The sequence below is a fragment of the Oryza brachyantha genome, chromosome 10 (assembly GCF_000231095.2).
Source record: "Oryza brachyantha chromosome 10, ObraRS2, whole genome shotgun sequence".
Classification (NCBI taxonomy): Eukaryota; Viridiplantae; Streptophyta; class Magnoliopsida; order Poales; family Poaceae; genus Oryza; species Oryza brachyantha.
Genome location: NC_023172.2, coordinates 2354013 through 2377135, shown reverse-complemented (window position 1 = coordinate 2377135; position 23123 = coordinate 2354013). Strand labels below are relative to the sequence as shown.

At 42.5% G+C, this 23123-nt stretch overlaps 2 protein-coding genes across 2 annotated transcripts; both read left to right on the top strand.

Annotated features, from left to right (window-relative positions):
- The first annotated feature begins 6607 nt into the window (after nucleotides 1-6607).
- Nucleotides 6608-9217, top strand: LOC102715885 (lecithin-cholesterol acyltransferase-like 1). Its single transcript, XM_015841447.2, has 2 exons — nucleotides 6608-7069; nucleotides 8193-9217. The coding sequence occupies exons 1-2, from the start codon at nucleotides 6624-6626 to the stop codon at nucleotides 9055-9057; spliced, it is 1311 nt and encodes a 436-aa protein (XP_015696933.2). The 5' UTR covers nucleotides 6608-6623; the 3' UTR covers nucleotides 9058-9217.
- Nucleotides 9218-18517: 9300 nt separating this feature from the next.
- On the top strand, nucleotides 18518-20667 carry LOC102701380 (fructose-bisphosphate aldolase 2, cytoplasmic-like). Its single transcript, XM_006661590.3, has 2 exons — nucleotides 18518-18703; nucleotides 19455-20667. The coding sequence occupies exons 1-2, from the start codon at nucleotides 18676-18678 to the stop codon at nucleotides 20501-20503; spliced, it is 1077 nt and encodes a 358-aa protein (XP_006661653.2). The 5' UTR covers nucleotides 18518-18675; the 3' UTR covers nucleotides 20504-20667.
- The last annotated feature ends 2456 nt before the right edge of the window (nucleotides 20668-23123 follow it).

Here is a 23123-nt window from a genome sequence, read left to right as displayed (position 1 = left end):
TAATGTTGGATGACAATTTGATACGTATGTGCTACGTTCTTTTGCACAACTTTTTCTTGCGATTTCTAAACTACTAAATAGGTGTGTAGTTTACAAAAAGTTTTCATATAAAAGATTATTATCTCATATATATATTGTAGAAATAGATTTTTTAATATTTGCAGAATTTATATCCATGATTTACATCATTAAATAACTATCAAAGAAATAAATATTTTTTCTTCTTTCATCTTCATCTGTATGTTCTTTTACACCTGTAGACGAAGGATGAAAGATTTTCCGATCTTTTGATAGCTATGAAATGTTGTGAATGATGGAATTAGTTTATTACATAGCTAAAAATCTCTTTTAGAAAAGTAACATGATGAACTTGAAACTTTTTATAAAATATATCGTTTAGTAGTTCAGTAAGTGTACACGAAAAGCCGAGGAAGACTATGAGAATAATTTAAGTCAACAAACGCAACATTTTAGATGAAGATTGTTACTTACTCCCTCTATTTTATATTATGGGTGTATAAGGGGTGATCGTTTGACTTTAAAAAAGATTTTTACATACATGCTCTTGGCAATCTAAAATTTAATGATGAAAAATAAACCAAATAAAAAAATCTCAAAATCTACTCAAAAATTAAATTTTGGCTTATAAGCAAAAGCATAGGAGAAAAGATGGTGGTATTTGTTTTTGTTACGATAAGTGTTTGACTAATGATTACTCAATTTTAATATAATTCTTATGACACCAAATTATTTTTGAATACGAATCTAACCATATCAATTTCATCTCATAAAAATTATATGCTATAAAAACTATCTTTGGTCAGAACCATGATCTATCAAAAGAAAAATACGCCATAGCCACTGTCAATTAGTACAAACTTGGAGGTGGTTATCATGTAAAATGGTATATAACTCAATATATATATATATATGCAAGCATAGATGTCACTATAGATGAGACGTCCCATTCTTCTTTTATCAATAGGTTGCATCATTGAGAACTTAATGCAGACCCTCCCCCGGATATAACAAATACTGTTTTTTATGTAAATTTTTCATTGACCATCGGTCCATCGCCCCCATCCAGGCATCCACGGTTGTAAGCTGCCTGTGGCGCACACCCACGTTTAGACCAGAGTTTCTAAGTTTTGAGCCTTTGGCCAATCCAGGGCATCAAGACCTTTTCTGTCCACTCTGCCATGAGTAAACAAAACACACTCTCAACTAACTAGGTTGTTTTGTCGTGTGTGCCATAAGTGACATGCCGATGTGACATTACTCCGTCCACGTGGCAACTAATGTGACATCTTATATGACCTATCATCAATAAAATAATAATACCAGTAGGTCTAACATATATTCCATCCGTTTTATATTATAGGACTTTCCAATTTGTCCTGATTTATCTAGCTATCGATATATATATCAATTCTGTATATGTATATCTAGATTCACTAGGGTACTAATATTAGAAAGTCTTATTAGGTAGAACAAAAAAAATAAGAGATTGTCTTTTACCTTCTTGATCGACCTCTTTCTCATGTGGATGTTCTGGGCGGCTATCTATCGCTAGGGAGTGTTAGGTGTTAGAGATATGATCTGAATTATTATCTGTAATGTATTTGGATTATATTACTACTTTCCTACTAGGTTTCTTTTAGCCCTTTCCTACAAGGAGTAGGAGTAGGATTAGTTTCCTAATAAGATTGAGCAATCCTTTTTTCCTATTAGGACTGCTTGATTTCCCGTTATATATATTCCTTGTAAGTTGCACGGAAAGGGTGCGACGACCCGGTGTATTCCATTGTTATTGTAATCATCATCTCATAGTGGATATTGCCGGTTGGCGCCCGTGGTTTTTTTCCGCAAGGGTTTTCACGTTAAATCTGCTTCTCGATTATGCCTCAATTTCCCTAAAAAATGGTATTAGAGCTATTCGATCTGTTCTTCGGCCGTCGGCACTTTTATCCAACGGGCGTAGATTGTCCCGTTCGTTGTCGTGCGTTTCAGCCGGCCGCGTCGTCGTCATGCATCTCCTGTCACGGCACAGCAGCAGCGATCGTCGCTTCTCCTCGAGGACGGCCACCAGCTGCAGTACAAGGCAGCCGCGCCCGTCCGTCCCTGCATCGGACGCACACATCAGCCAAGCAGGAACAGTGTGTTGCACGCGCAGCAGGACACTGCAGCAGCAAGCAGCATCGTTGGTTTTTATCCTGCTGCACCAAGGTGTGGATTGCATGTGCTTGTGCCCTGATTTTTATCTGGCCAGAAGATTTTCTTTCTCTGTTGAACCTATCATATTTTGATCTGCAATTTTTCTCGAACGTGTCTACCAAAAATTGACATTGAGATGTTTGATGACAAGATCAGTTTCAGTATATGAAAGGTTCTGATGAGAATTTGCAAATCTGCCATCGCTGGCTGGTTCGTTAGACCAGATCGATTTCTGACGTCAACATTGGCGCCCTTCGATCTACTGACTTTTGTTCTACAAGCTAGTGTTTGGAAGGGAAAAAATAATTCATCAAGAAGATTTTCGTTCCTGTTTATCACTTTGATCAAATTTCCCACGAGATTTCAATACTTCGTTTCGCTGTTCTGTTGGGTTCCCCTAATTTATACCAATAACTTTAGGATTTGATCCTATGGCGAGTTTTGAAGTATTACTCAATGCTCTTGTTTTGATCACGTGATTTCAGAGGAACTGCTATGAGCACATGACCAATTTTTCATGAGGTTTATCAGGAGATTCAAGTACTTCGTTTTGGTTCGTATATCTGTTAGGTTCCACCAATTTATACCAACAGGTTTAGGGTTTTATTCCCCTTGCGAATTTAAAGTATGATACTGCTCCTGTTCAAACCAAGCGAGATTCTCGTTGTCCTCAAAGTTTGGTTCGTGCTTATTATAGTCCAAAAGACTATTTGCCGCAAGGTGATTTTATCTATATGAGGTTTCTGGTGATTTTAATTTTTATGCTACAAGGGAATTCGTCTCAAGGTGAAGATTGTTAGAGATATGATCCGAATTATTATCTGTAATGTATTTGGATTATATTACTACTTTCCTACTAGGTTTCTTCTAGCCCTTTCCTACTAGGAGTAGGCTATTGTAATCATCACCTCATAGTGGTTATTGCCAGTTGGCGCCCGTGGTTTTTCCCGCAAGGGTTTCCATGTTAAATCTGTTTCTCGGTTATACGTCTATTTCCCTAACATTAGGGTATCAGAAGAATGGATACACACTCACATGAACAAGTAAGAACACGCAAGGATAATTCGCCGGAGATTCAACTGAATCCTCCGCGCCGCCGCCGTTGCATTCAGCGATAGAATCAAAGCCAACCCATCTTACAGAGTTTGTCTTACATATATAGTCTCTCTTCCATCTGTTGTTGCTAGCTTGGCTATAGAACATCACACACACAACCCACTGCTTACACGGCCCATTCATGCCCATTCACTCTTGGGTTACTCCTACGAATACTCTTGGGCCGTCCTCCAATTTCTTCATCATCCTCAGCATCATTCCTGCCCTTCTCCTGCCGGTGGCCGTACTGTTCACCATCACTTACAGTGAGGAGCTCTGATCGATGGCTTGGTTGCGAGTTCGATGTGTCGAGGAGGCCTCCACATCACTTCCTTGCATGGCAGGAGTTCGTTATTTTCTGCTAGAGATTTTGTTAGTGTAGAGGGTGTTTTGTTGCCTACACGTGAGTTGACTTACACCAATAGAGATGAGTGTTTGGTTGCACGCACGCGGGAGACTGCACGGGCAGGTGCAAAAATGTGATGAAGACCCACGGGGGTTTCTTTTTGGTGCCCAATCTTTCGATGAGAGGATAACTCGATTGAAGTGGAGATGACGTTCATGGCTCGACTACAGCTGTCCAAGAACGTTGCGCCATAGCAACCGATATACCACCTCCAATGGTCACCGTGATCTTGCGGTGCGTGACGCCAGCCACGAGGGCACTTGTCCTGTGAGCAATCGAAGAACTAGCAAGAACAAGTAAATAAGCAACTCATTTGCGAGATGAATGATTATTAAGGTGGGGTTCTGTGAACAAGTATCCGAGTGGTTGCGCCAACACACATGTGTACAAGGAAGTAGCAAAACCTAACTCGCAGAAACAAAACCCACCGTTTGAGGTGGCGCCCAGGGTATAAATAGGGGTAGAGCACGACCACAGGGTCGTGACCTAACCCTGGGACGCACCCCTAATGGGCCCAACTTGTACACAGCCCATTGGGCCAAAAGAGGTGACGCAACACCCATGGACATAAAAAAAGTCCAAAGTAAAACAGCAATAGTGGTTGATCTAGAAAAGACAACGAGATGGAGTCAGATCCATTTGAAAGTAGACTTGATAAGCTTTTCATGAAGTACTTGAACGCCCAAATCGGAGTTCGCATGAAGTTGTGGCGGTTGTTAGAAGTTGCCGCTGTCCTGCAGTCCAAATCCACCCGCGCGAATCCTTGCTCCGTTGGGTCCTCTCCATCGTTCCTGAGCATAACAATAGTGCACGCGTCTCTGGGATATAAAGGAGATGAACATGAACTCAAGAAAGAGCTCACCTGATAGTTGAGTTGACGTGCACGAGCGCGGGTAATAGGACTAGGAAGTTGTACTGTTCGAGGTGTGGATGTATCTATTGCGTTGATGTCGTCATCAAAATGGCATTAGAGTTAGGCTAACGAGGAACACTAAACTCGAGCTTCACCTATCGGCCAAGCCCATCAAATGTTGTCCCTCGGCTAAGCCCATTCAATGCAGGCATGAGTGTCAGCGCTGGTGCAGCCGATGCATTCATGAGGGCTAGATCGGCTCTCCACCATATCCGTGTTGTTGGACCAGCCCATTGACGCGGACGTACCACCTGAGGTCTGTGGATGCATCGGCGCACCCACACCTGCACTCGCGTTTGCATGGGATGGGCCTAGCCGAGGAGTAAAGCTCGAGTTGAGCGTTCCTCCTCAACCTGGTTTTGACATAGTTTTGCACCCGCCTATGGAGGCTTCCATGCGCGTGTAGCCAAGCAAACAATCATATCCCTTCTTCCTTGGTACCAGCCAACCCACATGTAGGTAACTAAATACCCTCTTACTTCTCCGCTCGCCGCAGACGAGTTTGTATTGTTGTGTAGTACGTTCTGTGGGTTTAGTTGTGGCCAAGATTACATGACCATGGATGGCACGTTTTTACCTTGGCTTGCTTATTATGTTTTTTTAGTTTCCCTCGTACACGCTCGGACTACAAAGAAAGATAGTGAAGGTAATTAGTTGATATACTCAACTATTTCTTTATGTTTCACGTCTTTATTTTTTCGCTTCTACTTATTCTTATAACCCAAATTTTAATTTTTAACATTAATTTTGAAGTTGATTTTGGTGATTTTCATCGTAATTTATTATTTAGCTTTAAGTTTTAGATTACTAAAAATACGTATATAAAAATTTTATTCACAAATTATTTTTTATTTATAAATATATGGTTTGACTTACCCTCAGTTCCTCTGTTTTGCTCTGCTTTATCTGTTCTTCAACAAATCCCATTCTGTACCTTGCCACAGCTGCTGCGTTCAGAGATCGTCACCAACAGGCAGGCCCGGCCCGCGCGAATCTAAAAATTGATATCTAACATAAACAAAGACATACTTTGACTTAATTATGTAACTAAAATATATGGCACGCACGCAGGAAATTTGTTAACAACGACGTCCCAACAGATCATAGCCTTGTTAAGGGAGAAAAAAAGAACTACAACATCAATAACCAGTACGAATGGTAAAGGAGCAGACCACTCGCTCTCAAAGAAGTTGATTTGAATATTTAGCAGTGTACTGATCTTGGGTCCATGTGTGGGTGCCGAGATGGATGCGACGAATACAGAGCTGTCTCAGCGATAAGTCCATCAACGAGTCTGCACGGTTTGTTTCAACGTGGCGGATCAAAAAAAAAATATAAGAAGAGAATAGACGAAAAAAAACTATTTCTAACTTTTCGTTCTCTTTAGTTACGCCAGAAACTCACTCGCACAGATAAAGTAGGGGCTGAAGCCCCTGGCCCGAGTGGGAGATCCTCAAGAGACGCATCTCCTGGTCACTTTCTTGCCACAGCACAATCAATGCTTGTTCACGACTTCACGTGTCACTGTAAGCCAATCTGTATCAAATCTACCATCTATCTTTGTTTAATTTTTTTACACCATTAACTTTGGTGTCCTACGATATCCGTATTATTCAAAAATATACACTGGCAGTTGTATCTTTACGTTTTTGCTTATATTTACGAGTTAAAATTTAAATTTTTAACTATAAATTTGTAGATTTAAAATTTTTTCATTATAGTTTTTTCAGTCATGTCTTTAAGATCATGAGTAACGTGTATATAAATTATCTTTTATTTCGAAGTATGTCCGTTGTCTTTTACCCTAAATAAGCCAAATGATTACCCCATAATTTTTATTACTCTATTATTGTTTGTTTTTTAATAAAATCTTTTATTATGACTTATAATTTTAAATTTTTATAATGATAGGACGTATCACTACAAGTAAACGGACGGGATGAGTAACCAGCAAACACTACCACAATATAATGGATAATGTACGTCCTCGAAACAATGAACCAAGCTGCCACAATGGAGGCGGCGCAACCATGTCGCCGCTCTCTTCCGCTCCTCCTGCTCGCCTCCACCTGGCTCTTCCTCCTCAGCGACGGCGGCGGCAGCACCCCGCCGCCGCTGCGCCGTGCAGACGACGCCCTCCACCCGGTCGTGCTGCTGCCGGGCTACACCTGCAGCCAGATCGACGCGAGGCTCGGCGAGGACTACGAGCCGCCGCCGCCGCCGACGGCGGGCTGCGCCGCCGCGCGCGACGGGAAGAAGCGGTGGTTCCGGCTATGGGAGAACGGCACCGCGCTGGGGGAACCCAGAGCGGCGCCGTGCTACGCGGACCAGCTGCGGCTGGTGTACGACGCCGGCCGCGGCGACTACCGGAACGTCGCCGGCGTCCGGACCCGCGTCGTGTCGTTCGGCACCACCCGCGGCTTCGGCAACCACTTAGGAAAGTAAGGCACCATGTACTGTATACAATTACTGTTGCTCTTTGCTAGCCTTGTTAAGTTTAGGTAATTAAATTAAGTAACGTGCTTGACATTTATTGGTGGCATTATCAATGAGATAGCAAAATATAACCATTTCAAATTTGTTTTAAGCATAGATAGTAAAGATATCAGAAGATTCATTTTTAGTTATTTTAGTGGTTAATATTCGAATTTTAGATCGATTAGATTGTCTCTCCAAGTGTCCTATTATCTCTAGAATCCATTGGATTGGTTTAAATCATGAAAATTAGTGTATATAAATGCTTATACTGCGATATACTGTAAAATTTAAACTACAGAAATGTCTGTATCCTAGAGTGGAAGGAGTATATGACATATATCCCACACGTACTGTGCAATTACTGCGCTTTTTGCTAGCTCATTTAGGTCGTACTGCATCTGACATGAATTTTGCTCAACATTTGGTGATCATTATCATTTTATAGTCTGAAGCTAGCTGCTGTTAATAAGTACTCAAACTAAAACTAGGATAGTGAATTTAGTAAGTGCTGAATTTGTTACCATCATGACGATCCACGTGTTAATAACAGATCGGTATTTGCCAAAAACGAACACAAAGCCATGGTAGTTATTATAATTTTTTTAATTAAAATACTTTTGCGACATGTGGGCCATAATTTAGTTATAATAAAAAAAGGAATAACTACTTTCATTAAAAAACAACTATTATTAATCTAATAATTTTCACAGACAGATTTAATCGAATTAGTTGAGATATTACTTTTAGTATTCGTTCTAAATGAACGGATATTGACGAATGGTTTCAGTCTTTCAGATATGTGCGTTTATGTATACTAGCGTACTTAGTTTACCTAAACATTATTCAACCGTTCTTATGTAGGCATCGACCGTGATACTCTAGTGACAACCTATCTAACATTGGCAGAAAATTTCTATAATGTAACTACACCATAGTTAGTATAGTTTAATTACAAAAAAAGTAAACAGGGTGTGTAGTGAAATTAAATGTTGAATTGGTTTCTTTTGTGTGCAATAACTGTTTCTCTTTGCCTAAACCCCAACATGGTTAAATTAATCACTTGAGAGCTGTAATTTAATCTGGCAGAGATAATTGTATGGCCAAGGTAGTGAGGGCACTGGAAGGGGTTGGCTACAAGGAAGGAGTGAATCTCTTCGGCGCACCGTACGACTTCCGCTACGCGCCGGCGCCGCCGGGCAAGAACGCCACGGTGTTCTCCTCGTTCGTCGCCGACCTCAGGCGGCTTCTCGAGCATGCGAGCAGGAAGAACGGCGGCAAGCCGGCCATCCTCGTGACGCACAGCTTCGGCGGCGTCATGGCCGTGGAGTTCCTCACGCGGAGCACGGCGCATGTCAAGCACCTGGTGATGACCTCCACCGGCGCCGGCGGGGTGGTGGTGGCGCTGGGGAGCCTCGCCGCCTCGGCGTCCGCGCCGCCGCTGTCGATGGCGAGAACGGCGCGGAGCTACGCGACCGCGTTCTTGCCGGTACCGTCGCCCGCGGTGTTCGGCGACGCGCCGCTGGTGGTGACGCGGCGCAGGAACTACTCCGCTCACGACATGGCGGAGTTCCTCGCGGCGGTCGGCTTCTCCGACGAGGAGATCGGCCTGTACCGTGCCAGGGCGCTGCCGGTGACGCTGGGCCTCGGGGCGCCGCGGGTGCCAACGACCGCCATCAACGGCGTCGGTGTGGCGACGCCGGAGCAACTGGTGTACTGGGACGGCGACTTCAGCAAGGCGCCGGAGGTGGTGTACGGCGACGGGGACGGAGTTATCAACTTGGCCAGCGCGCTGGCGCTGGACACGATGATCGGAGACAATCCGGAGCAAAGTTTCTTCAAGTCCGTGAAGATCGCCAATGTGACACACGGAGGAATGATTACGGAGGAGCTCGCTCTCAAGCGTGTGATTAGCGAGATTCTTGAAGCCAACCGTGCCAACTACAGAAAATAATAACGATCAAGGCGTTGATGTGAACTACCGAGTGTCAATATTCCTTGCATGGGTCAAGTAATCGCCGGTATGATGTTTTGCGCAATCTTAATATTATTATTACTGATAAAAAGGCAACTACATTGTAACAGGGCATGAATAAGTGATTGGGTAAGATGAATGAAACACTCGAAAGAAAGGGAGAATTACATAGATTACTAAAGGATTTATATAGTAATATTTTGTATTGTTGTTTTAAAGTTATATCTTATGAATTATGTAGCCCGTAGTAATATAAACAGTTGATTATTTTCTTTGTTCTGTTATATACATATATAGAGAAGCACTAATCTATGCCCCTTCTTACTCTAATCTATACTCTTTTCTTCTAAGACCTTTCAAGACCTATCATCCCATCTCTCACTCTCTTTGTAAGGCCTAAAAATCACCCCCCACCTTATTTAAAGGCTAGTCAAAGGGTTTCCCCTGTGAGTCAACCTCGTTATTGGCTTCCCATGTCTACCTAAACCCATCCATCATCTCACAGGATTTGTGCAGTAACACGAAGACAAATATACAGTAACATGACGGTTAATTTTCAGTAACAACGTTAAAACATACCTATGAGGGATCTTCTTGCATGCTCCATGTAAACAGATGGTTCTTGCTAGGTAGATCATGGCGAGTTTCTTCCTAGAGTAGGTACTATGCACTGGAATGAAATGTGCCACTTTAGTGAGACGATCCATGATTACCTAGACAGAGTCATGGACTGTCGCCGTTCGTGGCAATCCAGTGATAAAATCCATTTCACCTTCTTTTCAATTCCACTCTGGAATCTTGAGAGGTTGAAGTAGTCTAGCTGGTCTCTGGTGCTCTGCCTTTACTTGCTAGCAAACATCACACAAGGCGACGAACTCTACTATTTATTTCTTCATACTAACCCACCAGAAGTTTTCTTTGAGATCCTGGTACATCTTAGTGCTTCCGGGGTGAATTGAATATTGGATTTTGTGGGCTTATTGGAGTACCAATTCCTTCAATTCCTTATTGTCTAGCACGCACAACCTTTTACCTATCTAGATCGTCCCTGTGTTATCTTCGGTAAAATCACAAGGTTTGCCCACTCTCATGTTTTTCTTGAGTTTGGTATCTCTGGATAATTAGCTTGAGGTTGATGAACTTGTTCCACGAGCATTGGTTGAATCTCTAGGGTAGCCACAGAGCCTTTCTAAACCAAACCTAGGTTCAACCACTCAAAATCATTTTGCAGTTGCGCATAGACTCTTGCTGCTAAAGAAACCCTACAATAGCTCTTCAAGCTAAGTGTGTCTGCTATAACATTGGCCATGCTGGGATGATAAATGGATGCTCAAAACATAGTCTTTGATCAACTCTAACCATCTTCGTTGACGCAAATTCAAATCTGGATGAGTGAAAATATACTTTAGACTCATGTGATTCGTGTAGATTTCATATGGGTTGCCAATGAGGTAATACCGCCTAATTTTCCAGGCATGAACCACTACATGCTAACTCCAAATCATGAGTAGGATAATTCAGCTCATGAGGTCGCAACTGGTGAGAAGCATATGCGACTACCTTCCTTCATGCATTAACACACATCCTAGTCCAAGCCTGGATGTGACACAATACACTTTAAAGTCTTTTGTCTGATATGGCAAGAACAACACTAGTGTTGTTACTAACTTCTCTTTGAGCTCTTGAAAGCTTTGGCTGCACTCGACAATTTTGGGAGAAGTTCTTGATGAACATACGGTAGTACGCCGCTAATCCCAAGAAACTTTGAATTTGAGAAACTGTCTTTGGTAGGGTCCACTTAGTAACTGACTCCAGATTAGTTGGATCCACTGCTACACCTTGAGCATTGATGACATTACCGAAAACCTAACTTCACGTAGCCAAAAATCACACTTACTGAACATAGCATAAAGTTGATGCTCCTTCAATTTCTCCAACACTATCCGGAGATGTTGCTCACGTTCTTTTTGTCTTGGAGTAGACGATAATATCATGGATGAAAACCATGACAAACTTATCCGGATACTCCATAAACAATTTGTTCATGAGGTTCATGAAGGCTGGGGTGTTAGTGAGTCCAAACGACATCACTGTGCACTCGTACAAACCGTGACGAGTAGTGAATGCTATCTTAGTGATGTCTTCCTCCTGAATTCTCAACTAATGGTATCGACACCAAAGATCAATTTTGGAAAACACTATTGCTCCTTTCAACTGATCAAACAAATCATCAATCCTCGGTATATGGTACTTATTCTTGATAGTGACTTCATTTAAGGCCCGATAGTGGACACACATTCTCTTGGTTTATATTTCTTCTCCACAAAGATAACTAGAGTACCCCAAGGTGAAGTACTCGGTCAAATGTATCCTTTCTCCAACTGCTCATCAACTTGCTTCTTAACTTCTGTCATCTCTTTTGTTGCCATTCTGTACGGTCTCTTGCACCAAATCGATATGGAACTCGATCTCTCTCTTTGTAGCATGGTTGTGACATCATCGGGAAACACCTCTGGATATTCATTGACCACGGGAATATCCTCCCACTTTCGAAGATTCTCAACTGGCTTTGATGGCAGTGCTTCTTCCACTACTGATTCAAGCTGGCTTCCAACTTTTGCTGACTCTGGCAACTTGTGAGTGATTACTTCTCCATTTTCTTTTGTCAACTTGACAGTACGGTTAGCACAGTCTATTGCTCCTAAAATGGTATCAAAGACTTTGGATTCGAGAAGGATAAGATTGACTAGAAAGTGTGATCTTTGGATTTCTATAGACACTAAGGGGCTATAGTAGACAGACGTCACACTATTTCATATGGTATTACCCCGTATCGAATTCTATAACTGTTCTCTTCTTAACCCATTATTTCCCACAAATTGATTGGAAATAAAAGAATGAGTAGCACCAGAACCAAATAACATTGTAGAAGGTATTGAGTTCACAGGAAACATACCAAACACCACCTGGTGCTGCTTAAGCTTTCATGGCTGATGCATGGTTGATGCAGGCTTGCACGAGACTTTGACCGCTGCGTATTTGCATGGGGCACTGGTTGGTGAAGTGTCCGGGTTCATTGCAATTGAAGTAGACTCCAGGCTTCACTTTGGAGTCTTAGCTGGTAGAGACTGATTTGTTGGTGCCGTTGGAGAGCAAGCAGTTGGTGTCGTGGACTGATGCGGTGCTGGTGAACGTTGAGACTGTCCTCCACTGTTGTTGCCTTGTTCGAAATTGCTTGGATTGTATGGACAGTGCTTGCAAACAATCAGTGTACAGGGTCCCTACTATTGTCCGAATTGGAAACACTACTTTCGATTGTTTCCTTGGTAAGCTTTAAACTGCACTGTTTTCCTCTTGCGACCATCTTACTGTGCTGGTCTTACTGACGAATGGCCTTATCGACTAGCTTCTCAAAGTTATTGTCCAAACCTGCTAGAAAGTTTTCTTGCCTTTCAGCATCAGTGCATACATCCTCTAGAGCATAACACGCTAGGCAATTAAACTCATGCAGTTATTCTGTGATAGTTCTATTTCCCTATTGAAGGGCACATAACTCTTTTATTTTGTGCCACTAGTCAATCTGGCATGTGAGCTTTCTTGAACCTATGGTAGAACTCTGCTCAATTGTACCTTTGTTGTTGTAGTGCGAGTTGCTATAAAATTATTCCACCAAGCAAAGGCAGGTCCCATTAGTTCATGAGCCGCAAAAGCGACTTTCTCCTAATCACTGCACTGTAGTAGATTTTACTTCTTCTCAATTGCATGCAAGCAATCATTGACCACCATTGGATTAGTGGTATAGAATAATACATGACGTTTTTCTCTAAAACAGTGCAATATATAAAGAATGAAGAGACAACAACCACGTTTTTCTTGAGTTAATGATGCCACATAGGATGATTAATATAACATCTATGAATATATACGATCATTATCTGAATCTTGTACTGCTTATAAAAAAACTTTTTTAAAACTTTTAATATATACCTTTTTATTATTTGTATATCATCTAAAGAATTATTAAAAAAATCAAAAAATAGGTTAATACGTGATATAGCTTTGAACATGTAAGGTCCTAGGTCGTAGAAAATGGCCAGGAAAACCATGCAATATATTCCAGCATTAACTCATTCGATCATGACAGTTATCCTCAGTCAAGAATTAGCTGATATCTAAGATTAATTGATCTGTGGAAAACATACGATATGTTTATTCGATCACGATCGAAATAATGTTGCATTCAAAAAGTAGAATACATGCACAAGTAATGTGAAGACAGTCGATACCGCTTTTTGTTCTCGCAATATGAGAACTTCAAAAAACATGCATGTCTAGCTACCCATACCATGCCAAGCTATGAACAAAAGAGATTTGTTTGGCTACATGCAAGAAGTTGTCAAAGAGTACTAAGGAATAAAACAAATAGTAAAGTTTCATATGAGGAAACTTACAACTAGTAAGAATAGTCAGATCAACAACCCACAGGACTAGATAGCCACAAATAATGATGTGAATAAGAAGATGCATGTCGGACAGACTTTTTTCAATCATAAAAATATAACTAGAAATGTGAGGAATAACATAAACAAGAGTATTGATGTTCTAAACGAATATAATTCACGTGTCCTTTTCTCTTACCTTTGATCCCTAGTGATTGCTAAACCTATTAGTGGAAACCGATTATGGCCGCCAAAGAATTACCCTTTTGTAGTAGTGTACCAAGAGCGATGCTACGATCTCGACCAGAGAAGCTTCCACAAATCAGGAAGAATCTGACTAAATGTCAAGAGCCCGGCTTGGGAGAGAGGGTGAATCGATAGTAGTATACATACCCTCAAATTTGTTCAAAAACTATTTAAACTCTTGCTAATCATGGGGATCCGACCAATGTTAACAAATTGCACAAACAATTCAATAGGCAGTCTCCCAAATCATCGCAAGAAGATCCATAAGATAAGGATAGGAAAAGAAACTCATGAAGGAGGTAGCAAACCAATGCGTAAAAGAAATGTGGAATTTAAATTGCACGGAAAAAATCACGTGACAAAAATTTGCTCCGAATTCAGTTCATATAACTAGTCAAGAGAGTTTACATCACAAACAAATACAAGAGGAATGATTGAAATGATAAGGAAGGATTAAATCTAATACAGACTATTCTCTTAGCAAAGCCATATAGGCATCTCTTTCTTTCTCTCGAAGGTGAATTGGACAAAAGGACTCTCACCCTCTATTTATAGCCTAGAGGTGGATAGACACAATATGCAAAAGGATAGAATTAAACCTAGAGCAAAACCCTGGCTCTAGGGAATTTAGAGCACTCTGATCGGATCTCTACGGTCTTAGATTGTGTCACAACTACCCGGCAAACAAATGACTACAAAATCCTACTCCCTCCTCGGATGATCACAAGCACTCATCGAACATTTCACCTGCACCAATCCTGGTGCGCCACATGTCCCTAAGGAGGATCTGGTGTCAACCCCGAGTCTAATCCTAACCTGCCATTGTCCAAGATTGACCTCGAACACCAACACTGCTGCACACGGGTGAAACACCATGACCGTATGACTGTACGAGCACATATGCTGCCAACCTGACTTTGTGTTAGTCCAACACACACGCACTCCGAGACCGTCAACTTTTAATCACAAAAAGTACAAAAACACACTATGGTTCTTCAATATCCCCCTTCATGGAAGCTTTGGCAATCATAAAGGTAAATTTTTATTTTTTTTAATTTGAAAGCAAATGGATTTTCAAAAGTCAACATTGGCCAACTTAGAAGAGCAAAAACTTAAGAACAATGTTAAATGAAATATTTAGTTTTAATACTGACTTATTAAATGTAATGGATGGGAGCTCTATTAAGTCCTATTAGGTCATGTTCAATGATAGAACCTTATGGACTTTATCTCAAGCCACGTCACTAGAAAAAACTCCTCATACAAAGGATAGTCTTTGAAGCTGACTCTTCATTATTACAGGGTAATTAATTCTCTGTTCACATTCCATTTGATTAGCGCCTCTGATTAGAGTCAGAAAAAGTACGAAGCAGATTTTCTAGTTGTCTCTACTCGTTTTATACGCCAAGAGTCGATGTTTTGCTGACTCCATGCAAAACAACCACTTTTCTCTCTCCTATCCTCTCTAGTTTCCATGTCAGCGAGCGAGCAGCGATTGAGACGGCAATGAGAGCCCTTTGTACGTGCCCTTAGGGTCACACGTACTAATGCATAAATTATGATTGGTTGATACTAATAGTCTAATTAACAATGTTATAAAAGGAATCTCTACTTTAAGTGAAGATTCTAACATGACGCCTAGGATGAAAGATACGTGTAGGACAAAATGTATGCAAAAATCACTTTCTATTATTTCAATGCATTCAAATTAATAAACTATAAAAAGTAATATTATATATTCTAAAGTTTGTACATATTTTTGTAAGTACTAATGTTTTTTTGAACACTTAAAACACTATAGATATAACTTTCAACAACATTTAATAATCAACATTTTCTCTATATAATTAAAATTAAATATTATACCAGAAAAAAAATGGGTCATGGCCTAATCGCAACCCCCCTCTCTCTCTCTGTGTATAATATATATATATATATATCGAATTATATGTCAGCATGGAATCCTGTCTTACGACCAATATAGTAGGCACTCTCCCTTTCACTTATTTGGGTTTGCCATTAGGAACAACATACCCAAAGGTGGTTGATTTTTCCCCTGATAGAATTGAGATAAGATTCACAGCAAGCTTGACTTTTCTTTCATATGGGGATCAGTTAACTTTAGTTAATTACACGTTGTCTTCTCTGTCAACTTATTACATGTGCTCTCTATCCTTATCAGTCTTAGTGATTACATCAATAGACAGAGCAAGAAGGCATTGTGTTTGGTGGGGAAAGAGCTGATGTCAACAAAAAAGTCGCTTGCTGCTTGGTCTAAGGTCTGTAAGCCCTAAAAACAAAGGAGGGCTTAGGGTTATCAACCTTCGCATTAAGAATATTTGGTTGCTGTTGAGGCGCTTGGACAAATTCTACAATCAAGAAAACATTCCTTGGGTTAAGCTGGATAGCTTTAGGTTGGGGATGTCCAAGTAATATGGAATTCCATTAGATGATTCAAAGTCAAAAGAATGCATTCACCAATCCATGCTTCATAGAGTTGTTCTTACTAGCATCTTGGAATATCTAGAAGGAACGAAATGCTTGATTTTCCAAAGCATTCAACCTTCAATTTTATCCTAGAAGAGAAGTGCATCAAAATGTTGTTTAGTCATGGATTAATGCTTTGTAATTTTGGGTCGCTTGGTCTAACTGTCTGCTGCTTTATCTATAAAATCTTTATACCGTGGGGGCTTCCCCCACTCTCTTTTGTTCAAAAAAATTATTATGAAAATAATAAAGATATGATGATTTCATATTGTTGCATATTAATCTTTAGATACTAATAAATTATATATGATGTAGTATGATTACATAAACTTTTAAATATAATAGTTGCTAATGGCTTATGACATGCCATGTTTGTATGTTAGGCTTATGTAGCATACTTGCATGAGCTTTAAATATAATAGTTGCTAGTGGCCTAGTGCGTGATGACATAGAATGTGTGCATGTTGAGTTTTATAACATGTTTGCATGTTGAGCTTATGTAGCATGCTTACATGAGCTTTAAATGTAATAGTTGCCGGTGGATGATAACATGTCATATTTGCATGTTGAGTTTTATAGCTAGTGGGTAAGAGCTATATATGAAGTATAGATCCGGGGCATCAAGACCTTTTTTCTACTTTGATGGAATAATTAACTTTTTACCACTCTTACAAATGGTGATAACATATTTGTCATTGGATCCACATGTCATAGACACATGGGGGCCTACATGTCATAGACAGCGGGTGGCAAATATGTTATCAGTCATTTGTAAGAGTGGCAAGAGAAGTTAAATGTCCCGTCTTATAATATAAAATGGATTAAGTATATATTAGACCTAGCTACTCGATAGGCCATATAAGTTGTCACATTGGGTGCCACGTGGATAAATGGCATATTGGCATGTCACATGTCTAAAAATTCCCACTGGCCTTCCTTCCCCACGAGATGCAGCGGGCGCTGCTGTACCCGACAAGAGCAGCTGGTGATCCTCTCCCTGGCAAGCCCTTGCTGCTCCCTCTCTCTTGGGAGCGCTGCTCGCTAAAACCCTTCCCGACGAGACACCACCTCCGTTTCGCATGACAAGCGATGCCCTCCTCCTCCTCCTCCTCCTCCTCCGCTCCGTCCTCTTATAGATCTGAGGTCAACCCTTATTCTTGTTTCTCCTCTCCTGCTCTGATTTCTTGTTCAAAGAGAGGATACGCTTCATTTCTTGTTTCTCTGTTTATCCAACCAAATTTGAAATCCATTTGGAGGACAAGTTTCAGTTCTTGTTTCTGTTGAGAGAGAGATTACTGATTCGATTGAAGAATCATGGTTGACTAGTGATTCAGTAGCTTGCTTATTCGACACTTCAGCGAATTCTGAGCTAAAATTGGAACCTGAATGTATTATTTGTATTTGTATATAAAATTGCTGGTGCTTTCGTTTGTTCGAATTCAGCCAGATCTTGTCAGTTTAGTCTAGATAAAGTTCACTCAGTGCATGAATGAATTTAATTTATATAGAAGTTAATTTAATCTAGTCTTGCAAATAAAATGCATGCTACCTCTGCTGTTAAATACACTATTCATATTATAGCACTTAACGGAGAAATGCTGACAGTACTCTAATAGCGATGATATTTCTTAGAAAATTATTTGTACAATGATATTTAGAACTCGCACTTATTGATGGTATTTCTTAGAATTAAGTGTTTGTCAACTTTTTGTTTGTAATTAGGTTCATTGCCAAATTTCCTAACTTCACTGGTTTCAAAAAAGAATAATTCCTTTATCCATTTTCCCTGTATCCTCGACTCTCCAAAATGTGTGCGATTAAAATTCAATTCAGAAGATTTAATAGTAGAGATAAATTTCCCCGATTTCGTTCCAATTATTCCAGACTTTGTTCATCAAGTGAAAATTAATCATCCGTCCTATCTAATATTTTTTCCAGCCGGTAGATTATTTTTCTCTATTTATTTTCTCTCTCATCTGCATCAGTTCGAGACATCTTCATCACAGTCTATTGATTTACCCACACTCTTATACATAGGCACTGTCATCATGCATGTCTGCACGAGCGAGCTATCCCATCAAAATCAATTAAGTGGTAATGATGCCCTAGCTAGGTGGAGAACAGAGAGAGAGGAGAGATTACCATCTGTTGATCAATAAACATGTACTATTGATAGCATTATCAAGAGACATGGACATCCTATTATTATATATATATATCTGTACAGCTAATAACACCACCCTATTCTTGCTCATGGACTAAAAATTTCGTGGTGCACACACATGCCTCCACAAATCATTCTTGGCCCAAGAACATGCCGTCTCCCTTCTCACCCCATTCCTCATAGCCGCTTCCCGTCCTCTCCCACGGTTCGGTGCCTAACACAAACTCTATCTTGCCCCATTTCCATTTGATCATCGCAACCATGTCAGCCTACTGCGGCAAGTACAAAGGTCTCATCGATCTCATCGAATTCGTCCCGTTTAATTCCATCCTCTTGTTCTGCTCTGCGAATCTGTTCGTGCCGCTTTTGTCGCATACATGCATTTGGGTTCTTGTTGGATCTAGTTTTGACGATACGATCGATCTGGGACAAGTTCTCCGTTCAGGATCTATATAATATATCAGTGGCATGCTTTGTCTCGTTGTATGTGTTGTTTATTTGTCAAACAGCGAATGATTTTGTCATAGGTTAAGGTGGATGGTATATATTTTTGTCTCCTGATCAACAGATAGCATTGTGTTGTGACGAATGATGCATTATCTTGTATTCTCGTGACAGAATTATATTGATCTGCATGGCATGCATGCTCTCTAATCTCTTCTGCCCGAAGAAATTTGTGGCTAACTCCGGTGTATTTTAATTACTGGTGGTACAATTTAATCCATATCATCTATATATTTTTATCGGACGACTATTATTGTGATTAGATTATAGTACCAACAATATTAATATTAGGTGTAGTAGAAATTTGAAGGGATAATATCATACTTTTTATTGTTCTCTTTATTGCAAAAAAATGAAATTACAAAATACTACCAATCAATTAATTAACAAAGTATAAAAATATCCTTTTTCTACTTGTAGTATAATAATATCAGTAAAATATTGCCCAATAAATTTTCTATGTTCATAGTGATCAGTTTAATTAAGATGGTGCAACATAACTGCTTTTGCTGAAATTATAATTTGCTGTTATACAGACGAGCTTATCAAGAACGCTGCCTACATTGGCACCCCTGGGAAGGGAATCCTCGCGGCGGACGAGTCCACGGGCACCATCGGCAAGCGATTTGCCAGCATCAATGTCGAGAACGTCGAGGACAACCGGCGCGCCCTCCGCGAGCTCCTCTTCTGCACCCCGGGCGCCCTCCAGTACATCAGCGGCGTGATCCTCTTCGAGGAGACGCTCTACCAGAAGACCAAGGACGGCAAGCTGTTCGTCGACGTCCTCAGGGAGGGCGGCGCGCTCCCCGGCATCAAGGTCGACAGGGGCACCGTCGAGGTCGCCGGCACCGACAGGGAGACCACCACCCAGGGCCACGACGACCTCGGCAAGCAGTGCGCCAGGTACTACGAGGCCGGCGCCCGCTTCGCCAAGTGGCGCGCCGTCCTCAAGATCGGCGCCCACGAGCCGTCGCAGCTCGCCATCGACCTCAACGCGCAGGGCCTCGCGCGCTACGCCATCGTCTGCCAGGAGAACGGGCTGGTGCCGATCGTGGAGCCGGAGATCCTCGTCGACGGCGCCCACGACATCGACCGCTGCGCCTACGTCTCGGAGGTGGTGCTCGCCGCGTGCTACAAGGCGCTCAACGAGCACCACGTCCTCCTCGAGGGCACCCTCCTCAAGCCCAACATGGTCACCCCGGGCTCCGACGCCAAGAAGGTGGCGCCGGAGGTGATCGCCGAGTATACCGTCCGCACCCTCCAGAGGACCGTCCCCGCCGCCGTGCCCGCCATCGTCTTCCTCTCCGGCGGGCAGAGCGAGGAGGAGGCGACCGTCAACCTGAACGCCATGAACAAGCTCACCGCCAAGAAGCCATGGTCGCTGTCCTTCTCCTTCGGGCGCGCCCTCCAGCAGAGCACGCTCAAGGCATGGGCCGGCAAGACGGAGAACACGGAGAAGGCGAGGGAGGCATTCCTTGTGAGGTGCAAGGCCAACTCTGAGGCCACCCTGGGCACATACAAGGGTGATGCTGTTCTTGGCGAGGGCGCCGCTGAGAGCCTTCATGTCAAGGACTACAAGTACTGATCGATGATCTGCATCACCTGCTGCTTATGGTCTTGGTACCTAGAGCGCAATATATCCTTGCTTATCTAATTAATTAACAGTTGTGTGTTCATAATCTGGAAACATTTGATGGATATCAATTGTCTGGAATTTTTTGCTTTTATATACCAAACATTTTGTAACTATCTAATTTGCCCTGTGATGGGCGATTTAATTTTGTCGATGAAATTAACATCACTTCTACTTCGTGTTTGCTCTCTACTTCTTACCCAATATTTGCTCTATTTCAGTTAAAGATTTAGTCTTCTAGCTTACTTGGGAACAGCACGTTGCTTGTTCAATTATTTTAAATCATTTTGGGTTACCCTACAGCTGGGCTTGCCACCAATCTTCACTTCACCACGGCACACCTTTGCTCAGTACTAACTTAGCTAGGTCTAAACCCCTTCCAGAAATATGATCGTACTCGGTTCGTTTCATGGATATCAATATAGCTCGGTCTCCTTAATCGACTAGGGTGGCAACAACTATTTCTGGAAACCACCCAAATCCTCCTTACTGCCCCAGTCTAAAATATTATTGTTGGTTTTGGTTTTATAACATGTGTACAATATCATAGAGGTATTTTCGGTGCTCATGTCTTCACACGCTGAGGTTTTGATCACCCTCTCTGGGTTGATCACGTGGACAAAATTGTTTGATTCAAATATTTGTAAGTGCAGCATATAAAGCATTTCTATGTAGTGTCGTAATTGACGAGGAACTCATATGTAATTAACGGCTACAGAAAAAGCATGATATTCAATCATTCAGGTATGTCATAATAGAGTAGGTATTCATTTTTGCATGCAACTTTAGTTATAAAACAATAGTTTTCCAATATAGATTCAACATGTTGAAAGGCAACCCGTAACTTGTCAGCTCTCGGTAGTCCTTATTGTTGATATCGATCATGATCAACCTTCACCTCCTGCAAGTTGCACACGTTGCCTAACAACTAACCGATAAATGAGTTATAGAATACGCATGAAAGTTTCTATTGCGCTCTGTTATCTCAGACCGTATGTATCTATATCTCTAACATTTTCCCTCAGTCGTAACGGGAGCAAACCGAACGATTGCGACTGGATTTGAAATCATGTGTTTCACTATCTTTTCTTCTTTGTTTCTCTATTATCAGTTGCATCTCTGATGGATAGTCCTCCACTTCAGTGACTGCGTCTCCTTCCGTGTCGTCCCGGTCCTCCATCTTGGTGATTGCGTCTCCTTCTGTGTCGTTCCTTGTGTCTATCCGCTATCGCCTAGGAGTCATTTGACTGAAATTTTTGAAGATTTCAGTTGATTCCATACGAGACGTTCGATCGTCATCAAATCGCCAGGAACAAAAACAGGCCAGAGGATGTACGTGGGCTTTTCACCACGTACACCTAAGGGTATAACTGGGCCGGCCCGCCAACTCGCTTATAGGCCAATTAAGCGGGTAGCGGTTCACAGGTGGACCCACTTACACCCTATGTACATTCGCGGGTGGACCCACTTACACCCTATATACACCCGTCCCCATCTTTTGGGTTTAAAAACGAGCTTAGTATTTTAGGCTTAAGAGCATTTCCAATAGACTCTCTAAATTCAACTCTCCAAATGTCCATTTGGCCACTTTCTATTCTATTTGTCAAGTCGAATTTGTTGTTTACTCCAACAGCCTCTCCATCTATTATCTCTAATCTGAGACAAGAGGACCCCGTGTCAGCCTCTGTATCCATTCTCTTCCAATTTCTCTCCTGTTACTTCTCCCAATTCCACACCACGGTGACAAGGTGCAGGGCGTTGAAGAGCTCCGGCCGGCCGATATTTTCTTTGCTCGTCGATCGATCGATGCGTACATGCAACATATTGATATTTTCTTTGCTTTGCCGATCGATCGATGTGTATGTGCAAGCAGGGCTGCAGGGGCGCGCGACAGCCGGGGAGAACATCATCGGCGGCAGCAGCGGTGCCGCCCTGCATGAGGAGGTATACGCGATGGGGTCAAGCCTGTCGGACTGCTCACATGCGTGCGGCGCCTGCTCGTCGAGCAGCCGCGTCATGGTGAGCTTCAAGTGATCCATCGCGGAGACGTCCTGGTTCAAATCCGCGCGGCGGAAGTAGGCCTCCGTCCCCGCCATCGCCACCGCCGAGCGCTTCTCCGCCAGCGTGTCACGGACGGCTGCAGCAGCGCCATCACCGTTCCCGAGCGCCTCTCTGTGCCGGCTTCTTCCTCGACTTTCCTCCCTTTCCCCCTCGACGCCCGACCCCAGCCCACGGTGGACGACCGACGACGGCGGCACGCTCCCCTTCCCGCGCCTAGCGTCGGCGGTGGTCAGCGGCTTCTTCCTCGACTTTCCTCCACCTCGACGCCCGGCCCTCGGTGGACGACCGACGGTGGCGGCGTTCAGCAACGCAAATGGCGGCGCGCTCCCCTTCCCGCGCCCAGCGGCGGCGGTGGACGGCGCCGGACGCGGCTGCCGCGACTGGCGACGGCGCGTCTTGAACCTGAAGCTCCTGCGCCATGACGACGCCGCGGCTGGGGACGACGCCGGGGGTGGCGACGACGACCGGCTTGGGACGGCGTGAGCGGTTGCGGCCCAGCGGCGCGCCATCA